General features: G+C 41.6%; 1 protein-coding gene across 5 annotated transcripts; it reads left to right on the top strand.

Moving 5' to 3' along the window:
- The first annotated feature begins 224 nt into the window (after positions 1-224).
- LOC140455652 (uncharacterized) lies at positions 225-22835 on the top strand. Of its 5 annotated transcripts, none has more exons than XM_072550639.1 (5): positions 225-483; positions 10267-10435; positions 17666-17910; positions 18215-18424; positions 19826-22835. In XM_072550639.1, the coding sequence occupies exons 3-5, from the start codon at positions 17719-17721 to the stop codon at positions 20060-20062; spliced, it is 639 nt and encodes a 212-aa protein (XP_072406740.1). In that variant the 5' UTR covers positions 225-483; positions 10267-10435; positions 17666-17718; the 3' UTR covers positions 20063-22835. The 5 variants fall into 5 exon arrangements, 4 of the variants coding, with proteins under 4 accessions (XP_072406740.1, XP_072406739.1, XP_072406741.1 ...); XM_072550638.1 differs by lacking the exon at positions 225-483 and adding an exon at positions 2238-2559; XR_011952928.1 differs by lacking the exons at positions 225-483; positions 10267-10435 and adding exons at positions 10653-10915; positions 19310-19419 and having other exon boundaries at positions 19826-19972.

Raw genomic sequence — 22835 nt, 5'->3', positions numbered from 1 at the left:
CCAAATGAAGTGTAGTTTGGGAAAATGTGAAGTTGTCCACTTTGGCAGGAATTCTACTTAAATGATGAGAAATTGCAGAATTCTGAGATGCAGAGGGATGCCAGTGTCCTCATGCATGAATCCCAAAAATTTGGAATGCAGAGAAACAGGTTAACATTTCAAATCCAGCCTGACTCTTCTTTGAAACAGTCATATCTAACTTGAAACAGATGATGCCAAACTTGCTTACTTTCACCAGTATGCTCTCTTTATTTCAGATTTCCATCATCTGCAGTATTTTGCTTTCATAGGAGATGTCTCAGGGACTCTTAGTTGAGAGGACTCTCTCCAGAGGCTTCAGCACTGAGGCAAACACTCTTGTTCAGTACTGAGGGAGTTCTACACTATCAGATATATCATTTTTCAGATGAGTTCAACCAAAGCACTGCCTGCCCTCTCAGGTCAAAAGTAGAGATCCCACAACATTAGGTCATAGGTGAGCAGGTGAGCTATTCCTGATGTCCTGGCCAATATGGACCCTACAGTTAATGCCACACAAACATCACATTTTAGAGTCATGATTATATATTGTGGCATTTTGTATGTATATTGTCTTCCATGTTTGTAACATGACAACACCTAAAGAACCAGTAAAATTGTATTTTATGAGCTGTGAAAGTTGATATATAAATACAAGTCTTTCTTTCTTGGGAAAGTGTCCTTCCTGTGAGCAGAAAATTATAAACCCATTGATGGAGAAAGTATCCTGACCACTGTGGTTTTGACCAATATATTCAATACTGTTGAGTCTTACTCTAGGATCTTGAGGTGTTTTAGTGGATATGAACATTCAATGCTGACAGATCAAAACATTTTGGCTGAGATAAAAATTAATTTATGATGGGTTATATGTTGGGAGTATAGAAAGAATTGATAAAACATTAGACCAAAAATGATTATACAAAATGTATCATACAAGATAAATCAAAGTTTGAGTCAAATGGAATAAAAATAACATGTCTAAAAGATCATTCTCATACATAATAAAGGTAATATAGGCTTGTTGAACCATAGGGCTCCTCTGTTATTAGAGAGGGTCAACTGGTGGTGGACCATCTGGAAAAGAAAATTCACAATTTTTCCTCCTTAAAACCAACTGAGTCCTTATGGAAGTTATGTTCCAGCTATACAGAGCTCTGTTTCGACCCTATCAGGAGAACTAAGTTCAGTTCTGCGCACGGCTCCTTAGGAAGAATATAATGGCCTTCCAGGGAGCCCAACTTAGATTCACTAGAATGTTCCAGGTATAAAACAGTAAAATTATGAGGCCAGCTAACATTGACTGAACTTGCATTCTCTTGAATGGCAATTAGAGGGTAACTAATTGAATGTGTTTAAGATGAGTCTGTGGGGAGTTTGCACATTCTCCCCATGTCTGCGTGGGTTTCCGCAGAAAGCAGTTGGGTCTAATGGTCTGACTCTGTTAAAACTTAGAATGAAGACAAAAAAATGCTGAAAATCCTCAGCACATCCGCAGAAACTATGGAGAGGTACAGAATTGATGTTTCAGTTAGGAATTAACGTTCATCAATAACTACACTAGATTTAAGAGGGATGTCCCTCCCTCACTACTTTAACCGGATCCTTGCTTTCACTCGCAACAACCCATCTTCTCCCTAATATTAGTTCACTACTCAAACTAACATTGCCAAATTTCTCTTAGTTTCCTCAACAGCAAGCTGTCACAACTGTTTTGTTGTCCAGTGTCCCAATGTTGGCGTCTCATTTATTTCATTTCGTGTTAACCTGCAGTCAATCTTGGAATCGCAGTCACTCCAACAAACATAGAGTTTAGACCAGAGTGGTGCTGGAAAAGCACAGCAGGTCAGGCAGCATCCGAGGAGCAGGAAATCGACGTTTCGGGCAAACGCCCTTCATCAGGAATTGCGCCAACAAACACAGAGTCAGACCCCAGTCATTGTGTCACTGTCCGAGCACAACATAGTCAAATTCACTCTACAATTCCAGGTATCATGCCAAGTTTCAGTCTCACTCAGTAAATCAGAGCCAATCCCCAAGAACATTCACATCTTATTCACCAGCTAAATCTCCATTGGTTCTCTCTCCGTTTCACTCATAATATTCCTCTCTTGTGCGCATGTGTTGATCCCACTAGCGCACGTCATTACCGTCTTGGCTGCTATGGGTCTTCCACTTCTGATTTTGTCAAATACATCCGAGCATACACATCCCACACTGATGATATTAGTTTGAACGCTTCAGAGAATGAAGAATGCTCTTCTCACACTGGAAATCAAACATTTACCAGAGGAACTGAGACAGCAGCTGCAATAAGTGAGGTTTTATTCAGATGGGACAATGACAAGTTTAAATCCCCACCTGATCTGCTGCTCAAAGTCACCTGCAGTTTCCAAGTTTCAGGAAAAGTCATGTTGCTCCAGAAATATTTGGATTGACTTGAGACTCGTCAGAGAATCCAGCCACTCTGCCCATTGTCTCCTCTTCCTCTTCCAGAGCTGGTTCACTTCCTATAGGGACTGAAAACCAAGTGAGGAGATGGTGAGTGAAGGAGCAGCTTTTATACAAATTGTATCCCATAATATCCACACCAATCTTCAGGCAGTCTGACTATCCTGTGGGCAGTCAGGGATGGAAATGTCCCTTATGCTGTGTGAGAAGATCCAGCTGAGAGAGCTGTTTACTCGGTGCTTTGTGCTGAACTGTTTGACTGGAGCTGTGTGTTGGATATTGAGTGTGTTTATTGGAAGCATTTCCCTCTGATTTCCAGACTGAGTTTTGTTGATGGCTCATTCCTGAATATGAAAAGGTGAGGTGTAATTATCTGGGAGATGCACTGAGTCTATAAGGATTCTTGCTGATTTTTTATTGTTAAGTTCTGTGTGTGTGTGTGTGTGTTAGAAGTTGGTTCTTATCGTGTGGACTGGGAATGATCAGTTCTCAATGTTGGGATCTGAAAGTTACCCATGTTTTCATCCGTCCAAGATCTCCCACCACCCTATGTTTGTAACCTTCTCAGAAAAATGCTTATGTTTCTCTCCAGTCTATCAACACCACCACATGCTCCAAAGCTGTTTTGAAATTTACTTCACTGTCTGTTATGTGGTCACTTGTTGTAACATTGGAAATGTGACAACCAATGTGTGCACAGCAAGCTCCCACAAATGAGAATGATTTTAAAATCTGTTCGGCTTCAAAACGGTGCCATTGGAACTTTATGCCCACTTTAAACAAGGCTGAAGGAGCCTCTGTTTAACATCTCCTCTGAAAGTTAGTTGTGACAGAGCAGCATTTCTGATCCAGGGACAAGAATGATACCTCCTGAGCTGAGGTTGTCATAGAGTCATGGAGATGTACAGCATGGAAACAGACCCTTCGGTCCATGCCGACCAGATATCCTAACCCAATCTAGTCCCACCTGCCAGCACCCAGCCCATACTCCTCCAAACCCTTCCTATTCATATACCCATCCAGATGCCTTTTAAATGTTGCAATTGTACTAGCCTCCACCACATCCTCTGGCAGCTCATTCCATACACGTACTCCACCCTATGCGTGAAAAAGTTGCCCCTTAGGTCTCTTTTATATCTTTTCCCTCTCACCATAAACCTATGCCCTCTAGTTCTGGACACCCCCATCCCAGGGAAAAGACTTTGTCTATTTATCCTATCAATGCCCCTCATGATTTTATAAACCTCTATAAGGTCACCTCATCCTCCAACGTTCCAGGGAAAACAGCCCTAGCCTAGTCAACCTCTCCCTGCAGCTCAAATGCACCAACCCTGGCAACATCCTTGTAAATCTTTTCTGAAACCTTTCAAGTTTCACAACATCCTTCCAATAGGAAGGAGACCAGAATTGCACGCAATACTCCAACAGTGGACGAACCAATGTCCTGTACAGCTGCAACATAACCTGCCAACTCCTGTAATCAGTATTCTGACCAATAAAGGAAAGCATACCAAATAGCTTCTTCACTATCCTATCTACCTGCGACTCCAATTTCAAGGAGCTGTGAACCTGTACTCCAAGGTCTCTTTGTTCACCAACACTCCCGAGGACCTTACCATTAAGTGTATAAGTCCTGCTAAGATTTGCTTTCCCAAAATGCAGCACCTCACATTTATCTAAATTAAACTCCATCTGCCACTTCTCAGCCCATTGGCCCACCTGATCAAAATCCTGATGTAATCTGGTGAAACCTTCATCGCTGTCCAGTACACGTCCAATTTTGGTGTCATCTGCAAACTTACTAACTATACCTCTTTTGCTCACATCCAAATCATTTATATAAATGATAAAAAGTAGTGGACCCAACACCGATCCTTGTGGCACACCACTGGTTACAATCTGAAAAACAACCCTCCAATACCACTTTCTGTCTTCTAACTTTGAGCCAGTTCTGTATCCAAATGGCTAGTTCTCCCTCTGTTCCATGAGATCTAACCTTGCTAATCAATCTCCCATGGGGAGCCTTGTTGAATGCCTTACTGAAGTCCATATAGATCACCTCTACCGCTCTGCCCTCATCAATTTTCTTTGTTACTTCTTCAAAAAACTCAACCAAGTTTGTGAGACATGATGTGCCACGCACAAAGCCATATTGACTATCCCTAATCAGTCCTTGCCTTTCCAAATACATGTAAATCCTGTCCCTCAGGATGCCCTCCAACAACGTGCCCATGACCGACGTCAGACTCAGTGGTCTATAGTTCCCTGGCTTGTCCTTATCACCTTTCTTAAACAGTGGCGCCACATTAGCCAACCTCCAGTCTTCCGGCACCTCACCTGTGACTATCGATGATACAAATAGCTCAGTAAGAGGCCCAGCAATCACTTCTGGAGCTTCCCACAGAGTTCTAGGATACACCTGATCAAGTCCTGGGGATTTATCCACTTTTGTGCATTTCAAAACTTCCAGCACTTCCTCCTCTATAATATGGACATTTTTCAAGATGTCACCATCTATTTCCCTATATTCTATATCTTCTATGTCCTTTTCCATAGTAACACTGATGCAAAATACTCATTTAGTATCTCTCCCTATCTCCTATGGCTCCACACAAAGGCCGCCTTGCTGACCTTTGAGGGGCCTATTGTCAATCTGTGCAATCCTTTAAAGCTCCTGTGCACCTCCAATTTTCCTGAGCTTCTCTGCTCCTCAAAATATAGTTCTTTAAATTTTTATGCCAAAGTCTCAATTATTATGAACAGTCTTGCAAAACATTTTAAAGACAATTCTAAAGAAGAGCTATATTGGTCTTGAAATGTCAACTCATTGCTAATTTCTCTGTCACTTTCTGTTCATGTTTTTAAAAAATTTAATTATGAAATCCTCCCAGCTTCCTATAATGGCAAAGGTAGCAATGTGCCCTTCTTAGCTGTACATTGCAGTTTTGAGCTCTGGATTGTGATGCAAGAGGCTCTCAGTTCCTCTCCATCACATGGCTAACTAGATATGTCTCCTGCTCTTGCCACCTGCCATGGGTTGCAAGGATTTATAAGGTTGATACTCAACTTGCTTGCCTTGAAATTTATTTAGCTTCTGGGAGTGGACATAGGACATACATTTCCTGAGTGGATGGGGGGGGGGTGATTATTGTCCTATCAGAGGGGCAGTGTTGAGGGAGTGTTCCTTGCAGGTGGGGGATTTATAAAGAAGAATAGGAGCATACCTATGTCTCAAATATGCCGCACTATTCAGTATATCTGTGATGGAATTGCATATTCCTGCCCTTACCCCACATACCTTCAGATTTAATATCAGTATCTGATACTGACCTTTGTTCACTGAGTTCTAAACAAAATTCTCCCATTCTATGTATTGAAGTATATTACATTTTATGTGTAATTTCACTCCTGAAAGGTCTAGTTCTAATTTTTAAATGATGATCCTAGTTATAGAGCCATATAGTATGGAAACAGACCCTTCAGTCCAACCAGTCCATGCCAAATTAATCTAGTCCCATCTGCCTCCGCTTGACCTATGTTAGCACACTGAATATAGAACAGTATAGCACAGGACAGGCCCTTCAGCCCTCAATGTTGTGCCGACCTTTTATCCCACTGTAAGATCAGACCAACCTACATACCCTTCATTGTACTGTCTTCCATGTGCCTATCCAAGAATTGCTTAAATGTGCTTAATGTATCTAACTCTACTACCACGGCTGACAGGGCATTCCACCACACACCATTCTCTGTGTAAAGAACCAACCTCTGACATCTCCCCTGAACCTTCCTCAGTCACCTTAAAATTACCGCATGACAGGCATTTCCGCCCTGGGAAAAAGTCTCTGGCTATTCACTCTACAACCGTCATCATCTTGTACACCTCTATGAAGTCACCTCTCATCTTTCCTCGCTCCAATGAGAAAATCCCTCGCTCCTTTAACTTTTCATAAGACATACCCTCCAGTCCAGGCAGAATCCTGGTAAATCTCCTCTGCACCCTCTAAAGCATCCACATCCTTCCTATAATGAGGCGACCAGAACTGAACATAATATTCCAAGTGTGGTGTAACCAGGGCTCTACAGACTGCAGCATAACCTCAAACTCAATTCCGCCTGCAAATGAAAACCAACACACCATACGCCTTAACAACCCTATCAACTAGGTGGCAACTTTGGGGGAATCTATGGACATGGACCCCAAGATCCCTCTGTTCCTCCACACTGCCAAGAATCCTGCCTTTAACCCTATAACCTGCATTCAAATTTGACCTTCCAAAGTGAATCACTTCATATTTTTCCAAGTTGATCGCCATCTGCCACTTATCAGCCCAGTTCTGCGTTGCAACCTACAACAGTCCTCCACACTATCTACCACTCCACCAACCTTGGTGTCATTGGCAAACTTACTAACCCACCCTTTGTCTTCCTCATCCAAGTCATTTATAACAATCACAAAGAGGAGAGGTCCCAGAACTGATCCCTGCAGAACACTCCTGGGTCACCAAGCTCCAGGCTGAATACATTCCATCTACCACCACCCTCTGTCTTCTGTGGGGCAGCTGATTTTGTTCAGACAGATTTCCCTGTATCCCATGTGTCCTTACTTTCTGAATGAGCCTACCGTGGGGAACCTTTTCAAATGCCTTGCTAAAATCCATGTAAACCACATCCACTGCTGTACCTTTATCCAAGTGTTTTGTCACATCCTCAAAGAATTCAACAAGGTTTGTGAGGCATGATAAGGTTTGTGAGGCATATCCTTCCAAAAATTTCTTCTTCAAGTACAGTACTTATCCAAATGTCTTTTAAACTTTGTAACTGTACCTGCATCCACTACTTCCTCTGGAAGTTCCTTCCATATGCTAAACACTGTCTGTGTAGAAAAGTTACCTGTCATGACTTTGTTTAAATCTTTCTCCTCTCACCCTAAGAACATGCTCCCTAGTCTTGAAATCCTCCACCCTGTGGAAACGACTTCTGCCATTCACCCTATCTATACCCCTCATGAATTTGTAACCTCCTAAACGCCAGTGAATAACATTCCAGTATATCCAGCCTCTCCTTATAACTCAAACCCTCCATTCCCGGCAACATCCTGGTTAATCTTTTCTGAATCCTCTCCAGCTTAATAATATCTTTCCTATAACAGGACTACCAGAACTGGACACAGTACTCCAGAAGAAGCCTTATCAACGTCCTGTACAACTCAACATGATTTCCTAGCTCCTATACTCAAAGATCTGAGCTAATCCACCTTGTCTACATGTGATGCAAATTTCAGAGAATTATGAACTTGAACTCCTTGGTCTCTCTGTTTTACAACATCACGCAAGGCCTACTTTTAACTGTATAAGCCCTGCCATTGTTTTACCAAAATGCAATATCTCACATCTATTCAAATTAAACTCTATCTGGATGTAAGTTTGCTCACTGAGCTGGAAGATTCATTTTCAGATGTTTCATCACCATACAGTGAGTCTCCAGTGAAGCACTGGTGTAAGTGACCCGCTTTCTGTTTCTGAGTTTAGGTTTCCTTGGGTTGGTGATGTCATTTCTTGTGGTGATGTCATTTGCTGTGGTAACGTCATTTTCTGTTCTTTTTGTCAGAGAGTGATAAGTGAGGTCCAAGTCAATGTGTTTGTTGATAGAGTTCCGGTTGGAATGCCATGCTTCTAGAAATTCACGTGCATGTCTCTGTCCAGAAACGCATCCAGAAACCACTCTCCCCTACATCAAAGACATCTCGGAAATGACTGCCAGACTACTCAGACCTCTTGCATCATGGTAGCCCACAAACCCACCAACACACTAAAACAGCAGCTAGTTAACTTGAAAGACCCAATACAGACAATAAGCAAAACTAATGTAATTTACAAAATACCTTGCAAGAACTATAATAAACAGGCAAACAGGCAGAAAACTAGCCACCAGGATACATGAACATCAATTAGTCACAAAAAGACATGACCCACTCTCACTAATATCCTTACATACAGATGAAGATATCATTTCGACTGGGGCAACACATCCATCCTAGGACATGCCAAACAGAGACCCGCACGGGAATTCCTAGAAGCATGGCATCACAACCGGAAACCTACCAACAAACACATCGACTTGGACCCCATTTACCACCTTCTGAGAAAAAGGACCGGAAATGACATCACCACAGGAAATGACATCACCAACCCAAGGAAACCTAAACACATAACTAGAAAGTGGGTCACTAACACCAGTGCTTCACTGGAGGCTCATTGATGATGTTACCTAGTATGGTGACAAAACATCTGAAAACGAACCTTCTCACTCAGCGAGCAAACTTATATCCAGAACCTCAACCTGACCTACAAATCCACAAATCTTCTCAAAACTTGCTAAACTCCATCTGCCGCGCTCCAGTGCATTGAGCCAATTGATCATGAACTCTTTCTAATCTTAGATAACCTTCTTCACTGTCCACTAAATCACCAATTTGGTATAATCCATAAACTTACTAACCATGTCTTCTGTATTCTCAACTATACCATTTATGTAAATGACAAACAAAAGTAGGCACAGCACTAATCTCTGTGGAACACTGCTGGTAACAGGTCTCAGTCCGAAAAATAACCGCCCACTCTCTGTCTTCTGCCATTAAGCCAATTTTGTATCCAGTTAGCAAGCTCACCCTGAATATCATGTGATCTAACTTTACGATTTAGTCTACCATGTGAAACCTTATCAAAGACTTTACTAAAGTCCAAGTGAACAATGTCCACCTCTCCAAATTCTTATAAATCCTACTTTTCAGAATCACCTCCAGTACCTTAGCCACCACCGAAGTTAGAGTCACAGATCTACAGTTCCCAGGCTTCTCCTGACTTATGTTCTTGAACAAAGGCACAACATTAGCCACTCTCCAGTCATCTGGGCACGTCACCCATAGTTATAAATTATACATATGTTTCTGCAATTTCATTTTTTCCATACTTTATGATTCCAGTTTATCTCCAGTTACCCTATACCTTCCCTCTAAAATATTGAAAACTAGCTGTCTTTGGAATTCTTGATTAAATGCAGCTGAGAAGTTCTCAGAGTCGTCGGAAAACTGAAATCAGTTTGCACTGGGGAAAGGTTCTCTGCTGGTCAGACTATACTTGGCACAAGGAAGATGGTTCTGGTTGCATGTCTAATATCTTCAACTGCTTCATCAATTAGATTACTGCCCAAATGATTCCTGATGAAGGGCTTATGCCCGAAATGTCGATTCTCTTGCTTGTCAAATGCTGCCTGACTTGCTGTGCTTTTCCAGCACCACACTTTTGACTCATGCCCAAATGCAGCAAGTCCTGGACAAAATTCAGATTTGGTTGACCAAAGGCAAGTTCACACCGCACAATTGTCAGGCCATGTCTTTTAACAGAAGGCTGGCTTAGCCAATGACACCCTCATCCCATGGATGAATTTTTAAAAAAAAGTCTCCAACAAAGGAGAATCTAACCATTGCCCCTTTGGAATTCAATGATGTTGATATCACTGAATCCCTCACTATTAATATACAAGGGGTTACCATTGACCTGAAATTGAATTGGACTAGCAATACAAATACTATGGTTAAATGTGTAGGTCAGAGACGGGGATTCCTGCAGTAATTAATTCACTTCTGGACTTCCCAGAGTCTGTCCATTACAAGGCACAAATCAAGAATGTTAGGAGTTATTGTGGAATGGTCTCTCACTTAGAAGTCAGCCCCTTCAGCAAGAGAGGAGAGAGAGTTAGAGGAAATACTATAATGTTTCTTTCCCTGTTTTACAGAAGAAGTGCAGCGTACTATACCAGAGAACACAGAGAGGATAGACATCGTAGATCCTGACCATCACCCAAGGAACAAGTATACAACTGTGGGAACACATCCAGTCCCTTCTCAGCATTGCTCAATACAGAGAAGATTGGGCAGTAAAACCATCATCTGGAAATTGGTCAGGTATGGGGAACTTTGACATATCATTAGATCTGAAACTGGTCAGTGGTGTGGAGCCTTCCATCAGAACCAACCTTTCTGAAGGTTTGGCTGTGGGTGATTGGTCAGGGTGAAGCTGGGAAGAAGTATGAATGGCCCCAAGTGTAGTGCAAGCTTCAATTGTTTTCATCGAGACTCATGATCCACTGACTTATTTCTACAGGTGAGAGGCTGTACAAGTGTAAGAAAGCCTCCACAGGATCATTAGATCTCCCAACATGCAAGGTGTACCTTTTGTTGATAGTTAAAACAAGGACAACTACATGCAAGAGAAGCCTTGTCTCTGTGATGTTTGTGAGATGGCTTTCACTCGATCCTCTGACTTTGTGAGAATTCACACAGAGGAAAAACCTTTCAGGTGTGGTGTGTGTGACCAAGCCTTTGCGCTATCGTCAACCTTTGTGAAACATCGACTCGTGCACCCTGTGGAAAAGCCATTTCTGTGTGAGGTTTATATCAGGAATTTTACACACTTGTCACTGTGAATTACTGGCAGATTGCCACGGTGGGGGGGAAACCATTCATAGTCTTGGTCTCAGTAATCTCCTGAGCATAACAATGTATTCAAACAGAGAAGAAACTGTTCCCCTGTGGCTTCTTCAGTTCAACGGAACTGCTAATGTTTCAAAGCAGGCACACCCTTAAGAATCTGTTCATGTGCAAAGTGTGTAACAAATCATTCTGAAGCTCTTTGCATACACCAAGGCACTCTGACAGGTAGAATCTATTCAGCCATGGGGCAAGTAACAAATCTTTTTGATGTTGCGGAAGCTGCATGAACATCAAGATGTTCACAACTATTCATGAATGAAATGTGCAAAAATCATTCTTACTTTCATCCAACCTCCATCAATGTTAACGCATTCACATGAGAGAAACTATTCACATGCGAGATCTATAACAAATAGTTTTTGCAATTCTTATATCTCCATACATATCAAAGTATTTAGAAACCATTCAAATGCAATGTATAGAATAAATCAATCTTGAAAGCATTGAAGCCTCACAAATGTTAAAGCACTCACACAGGAAAGAAATTCCATCGATGTGAGTTCTGTAATAAAATCTTCACACATGTTTATCTGACCTCCTGTGACATTAGTGAACACACATGGGAGATAAAACCTTCCACTGCGATGTATACCAGGATTATTTCACCTCCTGCATCTCCTCTCTCACCAGACACGAACGTTTTCACACAGACATGGAGCCAGGTTACATGCTTCAGTTGCACTATGAGTTGTCTGTGTTGTTTACCCTTCAGTGCTCACATAGGAGAACTGTTGTTCCAAAACACTATCTGTCTCAAACTCCTCCCTCCAACAGTCCAAATGTTTCAATGAGGTCAATTTAATATTTGATAAGATCAACAAACATCACCAAATGAAGACATCAATATGGACAGTATTCCTTGATCTGAATAGAGGTGAAATACTTCCATGATTTCTACAGAATAATTTATTTCCTTTGTATTGTTTTTGCTCCAAACCCATAGGAGTTTTATTGTGACCAGCTTTGGAGACCTCAGATGGAATACCATTAAGGCCGCAGGCTTTGTTGTTTCTCATCTGTTTAATTGCTGGCTGTAGCTCTTCTCACCCATGGATTCTACCATAGGACACTGAGGACAGACTGGAGGTTGTCAGCTGTCCATGTGGATTCGTAGCAGAGATATTGTTCAAAATCAAAAACAGAAGTTGCTGGAAAAGCTCAGCAAGTCTGGAGCATCTGTGAAGAGAAATCAAAGTTAATATTTCAGGTCCAGTGACCTTTCCTCAGAACTGATGATAGCTAGGAAAATGTTGATTTATATGTAGTAGGTAGGGTATGTGTGATGAGGGTAAGGAATAAACAATAGGTGGGGATAGAACCCAAAGAGAGAGAAGAACAGTTGGAATGACAAAGGAGTCATTCTTTGATCTGGCTGGGAGTGTGAATAGCTGTTAATGGAGACTGTTAGTGGCTAACAATAGGTAGTGTATAATGGCAGACTGTGGTAAGAAGGTCTGGTAAGTATGGTTGGGGCCAGGACATAGGGGCGTTCAGGCCCTAAAATTATTGAACTCAATATTGAGCCTGGAGGGCTGTAGGGTCCCCAAGCAGAAAATGAGCAAGCCTGAGTCAGAGATGTTGGCCAGGGATCAGGGTGGTGTGTTAAAGTGGCAGACAACTGGAAGCTCAGTTCTTTTTTACAGGCAGAACGTAGATCTTCTGCGAAGCAGTCACTCAGTCTAAGTTTTGTTTCCCCACTGTGGAGGAGACCACATTGTGAGCAGTGAATGCAGTAGACTAGATTGTGAGAAGTGCAGGTAAAGTGCACACAGCCTTAGAATTAGAGGGGGTCATTTCAGAACAGAAATGCAGAGACATTTCTTCAGCCAGAGAGTGGTGGGCCTGTGGAATTCATTGCCACGGAGTGCAGTGGAAGCCAGGTCGCTAAATGTCTTCAAGGCCGAGATTGATAGATTCTTGTTGTCTAGAGGAATTAAGGGCTACGGGGAGAACGCTGGTAAGTGGAGCTGAAATGTGCATCAGCCATGATTGAATGGCGGAGTGGACTCGATGGGCCGAATGGCCTTACTTCCACTCCTATGTCTTATGGTCTTATACTTCACCCAGAAGATATGTTTTGGCCCTTGGATACTGAGGAGGGAGGAGATAAATGGACCTTCGGCGATTGCAGGGCTATGAGGGCTTTTCGGGGGTGAAAAAAGAGTGGACCAACATGTCCCAGTGGGAACAGTCCCCAGGGAAGGTGGACAGAAGAGGAAAGGGGAATATGTGTATCGTGATGGCATCTTGCTGGAGGTGGTGGAAATGGTGGCTGATGATTTTCTGCGAGTGGATGCTGGTGGGATGGTAGGTAAGGACAAGGGGGAGAGAAGGAATGAAGGAATGATTACCAATGTTACCAATGGTCCTGGGATTCCTCGGTTGAGGAAGAAGGCGGACATTTCGGAGACTCCCTTGTCCCTTGGGAACATATGCAATGGAGACAGAGGAACTGGGAGAATGAATGGAGTCTTTACAGGGGGCAAGAATGTATAGTCCATGTAGCTTTGGGAGTTGGTGTGTTTATAGTGGATATGAGTGACCAGTCTATCCCTAGAAATGGAAACAGAGATATTGAGGAAGGGAATGGAGAAGTCAGAGATGGACCAATTGAAAGTGAGGACGAAGTGGAAATTGGAAGCTAAATAGATGAACTTTTCCAAATCCGGACGAGAAAGGGAAGCAGCACCTTCAAAATGTTCTTACCGACATGAACAGATGCCATTGTCAACTTCCTTGGATCACAGGGGCGGAACGGTGGCTCAGTGGTTATCACTGCTGCCTCACATCACCAGGGACCCGGGTTAGATCCCCACTTGGAGTTTGAACATTCTCCTCGTATCTGCGTGGATTTCCTCCGGGTGCTCTGCTCTTCTCCCACAAATCAAAGATGTGCCGGTTAGGTGAATTGGCCATGCTAAATTGCCCATAGTGCTTGGCACATTAGTCAGGGTTAAATGTAGGGTCGGGGAATGAGTCTGGGTGAGTTGCTGTTCGGAGGGTTGGTGTGAACTTGTTGGGCCAAAGGACTGTTTCCATACCATAGGGAATCTAATCTAATTGTCATGGTGCTGAAAGAGGCCATTCAGCCAAACATGTCTGCACTGGCTTCTGAAGCATTCTGACTGCCAATTTCCTGCTTTTTCTGCATAATTCTGCACATTGCATCTAGCTAAATAATTATCCAGTTCCCTCTTGAATGCCTTAAGTGAACCTGCCTTCACTACTCTTCCAGGCATTGTCCTTCATATCCTATCAACTCACTGAGTGAAAAAGGTTTTCATTGTATCACATTTGATTCTTTTGAAAATCACTTTAAAACTGTGCCCTCTGGCTCATGATCCATTTAATGGGAATAGTTTTTGCCTACCTTTGTAACCCCTTCAAGTGACCTTGAAAATTTCCATCAAATCAGCTGTCAGCCTTCTCCTCTCAAGCTAAACTGGCCCAACTTCCTTAGTGTTTCTTCTTGACTGAAGTTTCTTCTCCTTGTAACGAGTCTCATATACCTCTCCTGCACACTGTCCAATGCATTCACATCCTTCCTACAGTGTGGCACCCAGAACTATACGCAATAGTCCAGCTGAGGTTGAAACATTGTCTTCTATAAGTTCATTATAATCTCCCTATTCTAGGACTTTATGTCCATATATATATGAAGCCAAAAATACTATATGCTTTGTTATCTGTTCTTTCTGATCTGCCACCTTTAATGACTTACATACAGATCTTTCTGCACCTGCACCCCCTTTAAAACAGTATCCATTATTGTATACTGTCATGGATGTTCTTTATACCGTGGGTGGCACGGTGGCACAGTGGTTAGCACTGCTGCCTCACAGCGCCAGAGACCCGGGTTCAATTCCCGCCTCAGGCGACTGACTGTGTGGAGTTTGCACGTTCTCCACGTGTCTGCGTGGGTTTCCTCCGGGTGCTCCGGTTTCCTCCCACAGTGTACAGGTCAGGTAAATTGGCCACGCTAAATTGCCCGTAGTATTAGGTAAGGAGTAAATGTAGGGGTATGGGTGGGTTGCGCTTCGACTTGTTGGGCTGAAGGGCCTGTTTCCACACTGTAATGTAATCTAATCTAATTTCTCCACATTGAACTTCCTATGCCAACTTCAATGTGACAATGTCCTTTTGACGTTGTACACTGTCCTCTTCATATTTTACAATTCTCCCAAGAAATATGCCATCCACTTTGAAATTATTCCCAGATCATTTATGTATGTTCGGAAAAGCCAGATTCCCAAATCACTGCAGAACAACTCCACTACAACCCTCTTTTTGCCTGAAAAGTATCCTTTAACCATTATTCTCTATTTCCTGTGCCTCATACAATTTTGTATTCACATTACTACAGATCCTTTATTCCATGGCCTGCAGGTTTCATCACAGGTATATTTCATGGCATTGTATCAAGTGCTTTTTGGAAGTTTGTGTACATCACATCAGTGGCATCCATGTTACTTGATGCACATGAGTTTATCCCTGAAGTTTATCAATTAAAGTTTTAGATTTGAAAGAAAAGAGTGAATGCAACATTTATGGAACATGCAAGGGAGAGAAATATTGTGGGAATTGAGAGATTGGTCACTGAAGCTCAAACTGAATGTTGCAAGAGACCTTGCAATCTTGGAAGAATTTAAAAATATCATATTTAAACTTGTTTTGAAGTTCATGAAAGCAAAGGTGTAATTTTAGCCAATGGATAAGGCATCTCACATCAACAGCTAGGTGGCAAATAATCTTTCTTTGTAAACTCACAGAAGAGTTAGAAAGGTTAGTCAAATGCAAATGAAAAGGCTTCCAGTAACAGTGGAGAAGAGGTAACAAGAAAGAAAATACATTCTCTCCAAGGTGGTCGAGAAAATTTAGGTGAGTCGCAAGGACTTACATTTTCTTATTGCCATAAAATTGGACACATGGAATCCAATTGTTGGATGACAAAACCTAAACCAGTAGCACTGGTACCATTTGTAAAAATTATTTGTTCGTGGGATATGGGTGTTGCTATTTAGGCCAGAAGGTGGTGGCAAGCTGCCTTATTGAACAATTGACAACATTTCTGAAGAGGAAGCTGCATCAGTAAGTAAAGCTTGTGGAAGACCCATTGCTTCTAATATATTTACATGGAAACAGATCAAAATGTGAAGGGGGATTTATATTTCAAGAGGAAGTACCTAAAAAGTTAGCTACTTTTTAAGACACTATCATGGACAAGATCAGAAGTCACACAACACCAGTTGTAGTCCAATAGGTTTATTTGAAATCATAAGCTTTTGGAACACTGCCTTTTCATTAGGTGAAGAGAAGCACTCAGGTACAGAATTTATAATCAGAGAGATCAAAAGATCATAAAAATGGTGTGAGTGCAGTGTCGACAGGCCAAATAATAGGTCTCTGCAGGTGATCAAGAATTTTTTGTTTCAGCTCAAAATTTACTGTTAGGGAAAGATTAGGACTTTTTAAACAATGTGCTAAATAAAAATGATCAGTAAGGGATAATGCAAAGTGTTTCAATCCCATTCTGTCGACCAAATTTGAATCAGATTTTGGTAAAGGGCCCAGTTGTTATTGGGATTGTTCCTACTTTAGCCATTAATGATATAGATTTCAAATTGGGGAAAGTGACAACATGTTTCAGCACAATCTGGAACAATAAGTCACAGCTCAGGAATGCTTCCTGTGAGTAAAAGCTCCCTGAGAATCTCTCTGGTCCAGTTAAGAAACAATGTGATGCAAGAAAAAGTACTGTTTGAATATTTTTAATAATGGGCAACACCAAGGGAGCAAACATGACTGCAGAATATCCAAATCAAAGTTTGTCATACGGAAGGCTGAGACCTCAAGTGATGCTAAAGGGTTACTGACAATTATCACTGAAAAGAACTCTGTTCTATCAGTTTTGATGCAGCACAGGAATTAACCACTTCCGCTGTAAAGATCCAGGTAACTGGACTAAGTTTAAAAAGCTATTACAACCTCAGACCGATTGGAATAAACTAATTTGTGAATTGTGAGGAAGATTCAAATTGCTAGGAATAAAATCAAAGATTTAAAATGACAAAGCTATCACTATTGCTTGAAAAGTAAATAAAATTAAATCTGAATGGGATTAGGAGCAACTAAAAGTTTCTAAAATGTTCAAAGATTGGACAAGCCAGGAATAGCAAACATTTCTGTTTGAACATTTAAAAAAAACTTCAACGACAATCTTGGAGTAGCCATAACGGGTTTGGTCAAAGACCAAAATCAAAGAAACCATTTTGACCTTGTTGGCCCAGATCCCCTATTAGTGATTTCAACCTGGAAACCTGATCATCTTGAAAAGTAGAAACATATTTGGAGCAATATTTTAGGCCAGAATTCCGATCCTGGCCTCGTACCACAGCAGAGTCAAAACCATCAAGTTAGAGGAGGTTGGCAATGTCACTTAATGGCAGCCAATTGGCTTTAAGCAACAAGGTGATTAAAGATTCTACACTATTTTTCATGTATTTCATTTTAAATTTCTCTTTCTTTCTCACAATTTAATGTCATGATGCAGTGATTCTCACTGAAATTAACTTTATTTCAAACATGTTGGCATTTAATAAGGCTCAGTATAAGCAACTGTGAAGTACTTATATTTTCTTGTAGATGTCAGTGCAGCATATTGGAAGAGGAGAAGTCAGAATTTTTCAGATGAAGAGATGAACATTCTTCTCGCCGAAGTGGAAGCAAGACGCAATCGCATCCTTGGCGGTGGAAAAAGGAAACCACCTATGAAAGTACAGTCCATTGCCTGGAAGGAAGTAGCGACTGTGGTTAGTGCGAATAGCACTGTCCGACCATCAGAGGACCAATGCAGGAAGAAACTTCACACTTTGATGCGCGCTGCCAGGGTAGGTACATGTGTGTAAGTTGATGGATGACAGTTGAAATCCCTACTGAAAAGTCATATGAGAGGTTTTTGTTTACTAATTTTAAGATGTTTCATAAGATGCAATTGGCTTGAAGGTGTCTCTGTCTTGGTCATAAATATTATCTCTAATCAGAAGACCCCTGGAGGCAGGCAGCAGGCCATTTATCCACTGCCCACTCCAAATGAAGGCATTAAAAAAACTGTAAATAGCAGTTATAAAATGTGTCACATGGTAAAGTCAAGACCATGATGCTTTAAAATGTAATTTCTCCCTTTCGGTAAAGCTCACCCATAATGCCCGGGAACGCTCGTTGAGTGGAGGGGAAGTGCCATACATCAAGGAGCTGACAGAACAGGAGGAATTTACTCGGCAGCTACTCGGCCTCTCCGACGCCACGAATACCAGTGGTGCAGCAGATATGGGGATGAATGACGGTGCTGTCATCAATTCAGTGCTTAAATCATCAAGAGAAAATTACGTTATGAAACAAAAAGTAATCATATTATTTGTTTATTTTTAGGATGAGTGTGTTGCTGGCTGAGCCTGAATTTATTGCCCATTGCCAGTTCCCCTGGAGAATGTAGTGAGTTGCTTTCTTGAACCACTGCAGTCCTTGGGGTGTAGCTATATCCATAATGCTGTTAGGATTAGAGTTCCGGAACTTTGACCCAGCAACAGTACAGGAATGGCAGTATATGGGTGCTGTGTGGCCCTGTGTATAGTAATATACTCATCTATCTGTTGCCAACCCATCTAGATTGGTAAAGGCCATGGGTTTCAAGGGTACTACTGAAAGAGCCTATTGAATTTCTGCAGTGTATCTCATAGATGGTACACACTGTTGCAACTGTCTATTGGTTATAAAATAAATATTGACAGTGGTGGATGTCTCACCATTATTATTATTTCATCCTAAATAATGTCAAGCATCTTGAGTCATGGTAGAGCTGCACTCATCCAGACAAGTAGAGAATATTCCACCACACTTACAACTTGTGTTCATGAATATTAGGAAAGCTTTGTAGAATTGTGGGATGAGTTTCTTGAAGCTGAACTTCCATCCACTGACCTGCTGTTGTAGTCATAGTATTTATAAGGCTAGTCCAACTCAGTTTCTGGGTCAATGGCAAGTCCACAGGAGGTTGACAGTGGGGGATCCAATGATGGTAATGCCAGTGAATATCAAAGGCAGTGGGTGGATTGTCTCTTGTTGGAGATGGTCATTACCTGATACTTGTTTAGCGCAAATGTTACTTGCCATTCATCAGTCCAGTCCTGGATGTTGTCCAGGTCTTGCTACGTTTGGAGATAGACTGCATATTATCTGAGAAGTTGCAAATGGTGCTGACAATGTGCAATCTTTTGTGAATATCTCCAGTTGCAACCTTATGATGGACAGAAGGTCACTGATAAAGCAGCTGAAGATGGTTGGGCTTAGGACACTAACCTGAAGAGCTCCTGATTGCCAACAACCTTCCTTTGTGCCAGGTATGACTCCAACCAGTGGAGAGCTCTTCTCCAGAATCCCATTGTCTTGGGTTTTCTCAGATTCCTTGATACCACAGGAGGTCAAATCCTGCCTTAATATTAAGGGCAGTCACTCTTATCTCACCCCTGGAATTTGGCACATTTGTTTATGTTTGGACTAAGGTGTAATGAGTCTAGAAGCCAAGTGTAACTGAGCACTGAGCAGGTTATTACTGAGCAAGTGGTGTTCATAGCACTTTCGGTCACTTTACTGATGTCTGAGAATTCAGTGATGAGGTGGTAATTGGCCTGGTTGGATTTTCCTGCATTTTTGTGAAAAGCACATACCTGGACAATTTTCCACATTGCTGGATAGATGGCAGGGTCTTGGTATATGTTGTAAAAATCATGATTTTTTTTCTAACAGATGTCCATGGACATATCAGAGCACATTGGCGATGAATTGGCAGCTGCATCTGAGATTCCTAAGAGGGGGCATGAGGAAGGGATGGAGGTGAATACTTCACACCAATGTGGCATTGTAGTTGCAGAGGACGGAGAGGAGTGTCGGGACCGTGAGATGTCTGATGTGGACAGCAGTGTTGGTGACACTTCCATGGTAAAGTTAAAAGTTATGGTTCTTGAGGATGAGGAGGCCCATTAAGCAATGGCTGCTATAGCGGAAAGAGGAAGCTCGGGACCTTCTGAAGGTGAGGAACCTGTGGTTTCGGGAGCTGAGGTGCTGCGAATGCATGAACAACATCAGGCTCGTGCTGCTATAAAAGAAAATGAAGATGATCTAATGCTCCTAGAATGCTTGTATCAAGAGCAGGTTAAAAGTACTAAGAGTCATCAGGCCACAGCTAACCTGCTTCAGCAAACGTTGACTGAATTTAAGACTGATGCCAGCCAACATATGCAAACAAATTGTGAGATTCTGCAGCAGCAGAATGATAAAATCTCATCAGCAGAATGAGATTTTAAGACAGCACCTGCAAAGGAACAATGAGATTTTTTCAGCAGCAGAATGAGATACTTTGTCAGCTTCTGCAACCTAGCAATGAGACTTTGAATGAAATGAGGAAAATTCCGGCTCAAATTGTCATGGCTGCATCTTCTGGCAAGCAGGAACCCAATATAGGGACATCTGCTACAGGACATGGCCCAGGCACAAGAGAGGTCACATCACAGGGACGTGCGAGACGGAAAAGAAATTAGTGACCCTCCCTTCAACACTGACAATTCTACCCAATTATAACCCCTCACCCCTTTCATCATGAGGGTTTTAGAGTCATAGAGATATACAACATGGAAACAGTTCCTTCGGTCCAGCTTGTCCATGCCGACCAGATATCTAGTCCCATTTGCCAGCACTGGGCCCATATCCCTCTAAACCTTTCCTATTCATAAAGCCATCCAGATACCTCTTAAATGCTCTAATTGTACCAGCCTCCACCACTTCCTCTGGCAGCTCATTCCATACACGCACCACTGTGTTGTCTTTGCTTTATGTTATACTCCTTATATATTGTGAGAATGACCATTATATTTGACCACATACTATGCTCTGTTACATTGGACTTGATATTTATTAAGGTAAAAACAATGACTGCAGATGCTGAAAATCAAATACTGGATTAGTGGTGCTGGAAGAGCACAGCAGTTCAGGCAGCATCCAACGAGCAGCGAAATCAACGTTTCGGGCAAAAGCCCTTTGAAGCTAGTGGGACAATATACAGTGGGCCTTAGTGTCTTGGTTGTATAATTCTTTTGTATACAATTAAGTTTTGTTTTTTAATAAGTGAAATCTTATGGCATAGTTCTGTTGAATATTGCTGTGAAAAGACACACTCTTATTGAAGCTATCTGTCTTGCATTCATCAGGACAATTCATAACAAATACCAAACTAAAGACAGTGTGATGTTTGATGCATTGACTGTCCCAAAGACTGGCTGATGACATCAAACAGCACATTTGTTTGCAGTAGGCAAGGTACCACCTGTTCTCAACTAGCCTGTGCCTGCAAAACTCAAAACATAATGTTCGAACTTTTACATGATTCTGTGATTGGACAGCATTTGCTAAATAGGTTTGAATATGTTAAGAATTATGCTGGTAACCAATTTAGGGTTGTCAGTCAGGCTTGTAGTATAGCACACTTGTGTACATGTTTTAATATACAGAGCCCTGTTCTTTGCAGAGAGAAAAAAAGGATGTACATACACTATGCTTATTTCAAACTCAACAAAATAAATGGCAGCCATTCTCTGGTTCATTTCTCAGGGCAACACCTTGACTGATCAGAGGCTACTTGCATGATTTAGAATTTAAACAAAGCCTGGCAGTTTATTAACAGTCACTTATAATTGATGCATTCTCCATTGCATTGACTCTATCAATCATAATCCAATTGCCATCTAGTCAGCATTCTCCTATACGGTAGAAGATGTCTTTTTACATAAGTATTTTTATAAATTGACCTAATGAATGCTAGTTGAAAAACTTCAACAAAATGTAGTTTTTATGAGCAATGCTCAGATTCTGTATTACCAAATGATCCTTTGTACAGTTTTATTAGTTACAATAACGTATTGGGATTTATATTAAACGGCAATGGTCCCTAACCAGACTGAAATAGCATTCATAGGCACAAAAACCAGCTGCCCTCTGGTAGAGCCAACTTGTGCTCACTAAACGCACGTTACAGAAGAACAACCTGCACTGGATATTAGAATAGTTGACCAAAAGCTTGATCAAAGATGTAGGTTTTAAGGAGCATCTACAAAGAGGAAAAACCAGACAAAGAAATTTTGGAAAGGAATTCCAGACTTTTGGGTGTTAACAGTTGAAGACGCAACCATCTTCAATGGAGCAATTTTAAATTGGGGATGCTCAGAATCCAACATTAGAGAAGTGTAAATATGTCTGAGGTTTGTAAGGCCTGAAGGAGATTAAAGGGAAGGAGAGATGGGGTATGGAGGGTCTTAAAAAAAGAATGAGAAGTTTAAAATCCAGAGATATGAATTGTAAATCTTTTATACAGAGGGTGTTTCATGTATGGAATGAATTTTCTGAGAAAGTGATGGATGCAGGTATAATTACAACATTCAAAAGACGTTTGGATTGATACATGAACAGGAAAGCTTTGGTGGGATATGGGCGAGGAGTAGGTGAGTGGGACTAGTTTAATTTGGGATTATGTTCAGCATGGACTGGTTGGACTGAAGGGTCTGTTTCTGTGCTGTATGACTGACTTTATGGTGTCAGTATTTAATACCATCTCAATCAGAAAATTGTTCACATTGGTTGCCTCAGTGAGAAGACTAAACTGATATCATATATCCATGAATACCTCCAGTTTTTAAGTAACTGCTGTGTTTTAACCATTCTACAACAGATTTGTCCAAAGCAATTGTCTCAGTAAATCATGAACCTT

The sequence above is a fragment of the Chiloscyllium punctatum genome, chromosome 30, assembly GCF_047496795.1.
Source record: "Chiloscyllium punctatum isolate Juve2018m chromosome 30, sChiPun1.3, whole genome shotgun sequence".
Lineage (NCBI taxonomy): Eukaryota > Metazoa > Chordata > Chondrichthyes > Orectolobiformes > Hemiscylliidae > Chiloscyllium > Chiloscyllium punctatum.
The sequence above is the reverse complement of the archived record's forward strand: the minus strand, read 5'-3'. Positions and strand labels throughout refer to the sequence as shown.